Source organism: Macaca mulatta, chromosome 2, assembly GCF_049350105.2.
Source record: "Macaca mulatta isolate MMU2019108-1 chromosome 2, T2T-MMU8v2.0, whole genome shotgun sequence".
Lineage (NCBI taxonomy): Eukaryota > Metazoa > Chordata > Mammalia > Primates > Cercopithecidae > Macaca > Macaca mulatta.
The window spans coordinates 54,478,027-54,483,161 of NC_133407.1; the positions used below are offsets into that span (position 1 = coordinate 54,478,027).

Below are 5,135 nucleotides of genomic sequence, written 5' to 3' on the forward strand. Positions count from 1 at the left end.
AGCAGTGTGCTCCCATGAATTGAATCACCCCTGTGCTGGTGTCATAGGACAGGAAATCCTTTTAGAAATGGGAGCAAGCTTCCTGTGATGCAAAGAATATTGGCCTGGAAGTCAGGAGACGTAAATTTTGATGCCAGCTTGGCCGCCATTATCTGGGTCACGTAGTTTTTCCATCCGTGCAATGAGTGAGACTAGCAGTTTCCTCTGGGTCTTGGATTAGGTGCTTGTGAGGTACCAGAGTGAAGAGCAGTTTGTGGTGAAGGCAGTGGTGCAGGTCTGGTAGCCTGCTGATACTGTAAGGAAACAGGTCATGTAATTACTGAGGGGCAGCTTGGTTTCTGACAGAGGGGATGTACCTTTTACACCTCAGTGTAATATGCACTCTACCAGCGCATACCCAATATTTTTTTTCCTCTTCTTCTTTAAAAAGATTTTCCTCTTATGGTCTCATTTAATGTCAGTTAAATCAAGTACATCTTCATTTCTAGCTACTGTTTGCTGTTTAATGGATGTGGTTTATTAAAAGACATTTGTAATTAAAATCTCATTATGTTTCACTAATTCCAGAATCCTTATTCTTATAGAAAATATAATCTTAAGGCAGATTTTTTCTTCTAGTGTTTAGAAATAGGTACCTAGGATTTTTATAAAGTGGCACCTGTTTGGGGGAAGATATCTACTCTTACTTCCTGTCTACCAGAGCTCAGCTTTTTGTTAAAGCCATCATTTATGGAGTACTTTCTAGGACCCAGGCACTGGGACTTTCCATGTATTGATTTACTTTAACTCACCCTGTGAGATTACATATTATTACTGTTCCCACATTACAGATGAGGAAACAACTGAAGAACAGGGACATTGACTAATTTACCCAAGGTTTTTCAGCTAATAGAGCTGAGACTTGAACTCAGAAGCACTCCTTCCAGAGCCCACCTCTTAACCACGGTACACACTCGGCTGCCTGATAAGCAGTTACGCCAGACTTCATTGTTGAAGAGTGGTGACTAGGCTGAGCTGTTCACCACACAACTCCAGAGGGCTGCTTTGAGAGCGTGGCCCATGTGAATGGGGCCCCCATTGAATACTCCAGAGTTAAACAAGCAGTAGCTGTTTCTAAGCCTGTGTCATTTTTTGGTATCTACTGACCATTCCTTGTTTCTGTGTGCATGTGCAGGCATGCATGTCTACATGGGCACATGCTTGAGTCATCACACACGCACACTTTTGCACCTGCGTATACTCTTGCACAGTTCTGATGTACATATCTTATGGCCATTTGCAGAAAACTGCCCAGTTCCGATCTAATGTTCTCTTACCAATTATGTGTTAAAGCAGAATTGCTGACTTTTATAAGCATTTTGAGAACTTTCAATGTTTTATGAAACTTTTACTGTACTCCTTTTGAAAGTTAATACCAAGTAGTTTAGTTCAGAGGGAGATACTTTGGATGGGCCAGTAAACTAAAACCTGTGGCATTGCATTGGCAAGTGTGGACTGTGAGCTAAAGTTGGCCTCTCTGCGGGGTGGTACTTGAATCCCACCACAAGGGTTTTTCAGGACAAGGATGGTACTCTCTGGCCACTCTGTTTCCCTGTACCTGCGGCTGGTACTGAGAGCAGTGACAAGAGGGTAGCAGCTATCTGGGCAATAGTTTTGTATCTAAGTTTGGTTGAATTTATTTTTCTCCTTAGGCAACCAGCCACAGCAAGGAGTGACTCCGTATGGGCATCCTTCACACTTCTGAATCTGCAAGAGGAGAAGACATGACGTTTTATGTTTGCACTGAAAAACAGAAAATCAAATTTAATGCATTAGTCATCTTAAAAATGTCCCTTTGTTTTATCATTTCTTTGACATTTTACTATATTGTATGCTACATCTCACACACATACACACAAAAAAAGGTGTTTAAACAAAAATCCAAGGAGAAGTTGTGGTTTGATTTTGTTGAACTCACCTTTAAAGTAGGTTTACAAATGTGAATCATGCAGGCAGGCCTACTCCCGGAAGAGTGTGCTAGCAGACCTTTTGAAATTGGTGCTTTTTTTGAATCTCACATTTCTAGAAAGAATGGATTATGATGGACTTAAAGTATTTATGTATTTCATTCATTAATGATGAAGTTTTTTTTTTGTTTGTTTGTTTTGTTTTTTTTTAATTTTATTTTCCAAACTCTGCTGGACCAAACTACTGATTTGAAAGGAATGTCAGATCTTGACAGAAACGTGACCCATTTATTCTGCATTCACCTGTGATGGTGAAATGGACATTTATTTGCATTGCTCTAATTTGAAATGTTTGTAATCTCATAAGCACTTTATAAACTTTGTTCTTATTTATGTAGGACTTTTCTTTGCTTTTGTTGTGGTCAAAAGGTGCTGAAACAGATTGTTGCTTAGTACTTAAACTTCTTAAACTGAGAACCTAAACCAGGGTTCCTGTGAGAGCCGCCCTAAGATGTGCGGAAACCTGTTAGAAGTAGCTGTACTCAAATTTGTTTTGAGGCAAGATCATTGACGAGAGTCATTGTGAAGGTACAACATGTACATCCTAAAGGCCTGAAAGAACTGCAGTGGAATCATCCAACTATTTGTTGCCAGTTTTGGTTCTCCTGAACCTTATGCCACCTTAAGGGAAAAACCCTAGCAGCTGGCTTGAGATTCCAGTGCTCACACTTGACATGTTTCCAGAGAATCTGGCCCCAAAGTCCAGAAGGCTCTGGTTTTCATACAAGGTGTATTTGCTGTTTATTTTGTATGGTAAGTATTTGCTATTTTGAATTTAATTATTACTGTCAGTGTCAGTCTTGGTTGTGTATTGCATATACTGTATTTATAAATTGGTGCAAAAAGCACAAGTAAATTATACATCAAATTTATTATAAAGAAATAGTAACTATTTTAACTTTGTTCAAGTATGTGGTAATTTGCTCCTATTAGAGTAAAAAAGAAACCAGTAAATTATCAGTTTGTGTAACTTAAGAGTATTCCATATAATATTTTTTTAGATTTAGATGCATAAAATTTTGAATGTGAAAATTGCAGGGCATTTTAAAACATATGTGGGGGATATTTTCCCATGTTCTCTGTTATTTCATTTTCTTTTGCCATATGATTTTACATATAATATAGTCAAGCATACTGTGAATAGACTTGTCTATAATGAGCAGACCATGTAAATCTACTTTTTTAAAATCTAGCTAGTACAACTTTAGTAGACATTTTCTTTTGCAAATAATTTATATCTTCCTAGGTGAGTTACTCATTGCAAAGTTTGACTCATGCAAATGACCTCAAATACATGTCAGCTTACTTTGCTGTGGCAACATCCATGTGAACTGCTTTGTACACTGTGAAAATATTTCACTCCAGCCTGCCCATTTTGTGTTTACTCTGGGCTGGAAAAGACTTTGCCAAAACATTAAAAACCATTCTTTTCACTAAATTAACAGTCTATCTGCTTTCAGAAGATGTATCTGTACACATTTTTGCTGGTTTTGTATATCAGATTTTTTCCTCTCAAGAATCATACTTAGGTAAGCTTATGAAGTTGTTTTATTCAAAGTAATATATCTATATAATGACTGCATTGGCAAAACAACCGAAATGTAAATGTTGTGCCTAGTGAGTGAGTCATGTTCCATCTTTGTTATTTCTTTCCAAATTTCTTTGCCAGTTCAGTTTGAACCATATATTTTGTAGCTCAACATTGCAAACAACAGTAATACTGTTTTAAGAATGAGTGTTATAATTGCATAGCATTTGTATGCACTTTATACTTTGCAGAGGTGAGTTAAATTATTGATCATTTTGCACATGAAGGCAGTGGGGCATATCTGTGTTCTTTTTTTTTAGGTGAGAAAGTTAGTTATGCTAAGACTCTAATTCCAAGATTTTATGGAAAGTTGAGGAATGCTGTTTTACCCCTGCGCATTATAAAGAAAATAACTAGAATTAATTTAGTCTTCAGATTTTCTCCCTATTAATTCTGTATCTTGAGAGGTTTCTATTTTTTTTTTTTTTTCTTTTCTAGCAAATGCATTCTTTTGCATTAAGATGGTCACAAGGGGAAGCCCTGTGGCAGAGCCTGGTACCTTACCAGAGGAAATTACCTTAGAATAAGATGGAGACCCCAGCTCCCCTTAAAGGCAGACCTTGAAATCAAATAGAGTCAGCTGTACCTATCACAATTCATGGATATAAGAAGCTCATAGACTCTCTTGTTTACACTGTAGGCTTTTTCCTAATAGGGTTGCATTTGTCATTGCATTTACCCTTCTTGGCCTGGAAGTAGAGGGAGATCAATTACAAAGAGTATCTTTGACCACTTCCAGCCACAAGGTACTAACATCAGACATAAGTTGCAAGCAGGTCACGTTTTAGGCTAGATGGGGCTAGCTGAAAGTCAGTGCGATGAAAACCTAAGGGCGCTATCCCACATGTCTCAAATGATTGGCAGGGGCTAACATATTAGTAATTCTCGGTTTTGTGCACTGAGATATCTAAGACCTATGGCATTTTTTTCCCATTTATAAAGCTCCTATAATTCCTAATAGGTGAATGTTTGAATATATGCTGGAGAAATTACCCTGGAAAACCCCAGCCCTAGATTTAGGTAAGATCAATCATATAATATTCCCCAAATTAATTCAGGTTGAATTAAGCATGTAATATAAATTCAGTGAATTACAAAAAGCAACATTCTGTGTAGGATTGATCAGATTTTAAATACAGTGAAACTTCATTATATATAACAACAGATCTAGACCCTCCCAAGCATTTTCCCATCCCATAAAGAATTATTAATTAAATGAAATGCTTATAGAGCAATGATTCCTCCTCAGAAAAATTTCCTTATAAACAGCTCCAAACCAGGGGTGCCTGAGCTAGATTTTAAAGTTATAAAGAAGTTTCATTGTATTTTTAAAACCTTTTTAATGGGCGTATTTGGACAAAAGTAATCAACCCCCTTTTCACATTTTATGATGTGCAGTTATTACATTGCTTTTTACATGTGGAAAAGTGAGCCTGCATTTATTTTTAAATGCAGTTATTAAAACATTTTTGTATTCCCCATCAATGAAAATTTTCAGTGTGAACAAATGGTGAATCATAATCAAGACAGCTCAGTGCTTA

General features: G+C 37.0%; 1 protein-coding gene across 1 annotated transcript in view; it reads left to right on the forward strand.

Moving 5' to 3' along the window:
- The window catches only part of MED12L (mediator complex subunit 12L), a 337,419-nt gene extending 335,500 nt beyond the window's left edge, over positions 1-1,919 (forward strand). Inside the window, exon 44 of the mRNA XM_015131808.3 lies at positions 1,692-1,919. Coding sequence (XP_014987294.3) covers positions 1,692-1,744 — 53 coding nt within the window. The 3' untranslated portion in view covers positions 1,745-1,919. The remainder of the gene's footprint in view (positions 1-1,691) is intronic.
- The last annotated feature ends 3,216 nt before the right edge of the window (positions 1,920-5,135 follow it).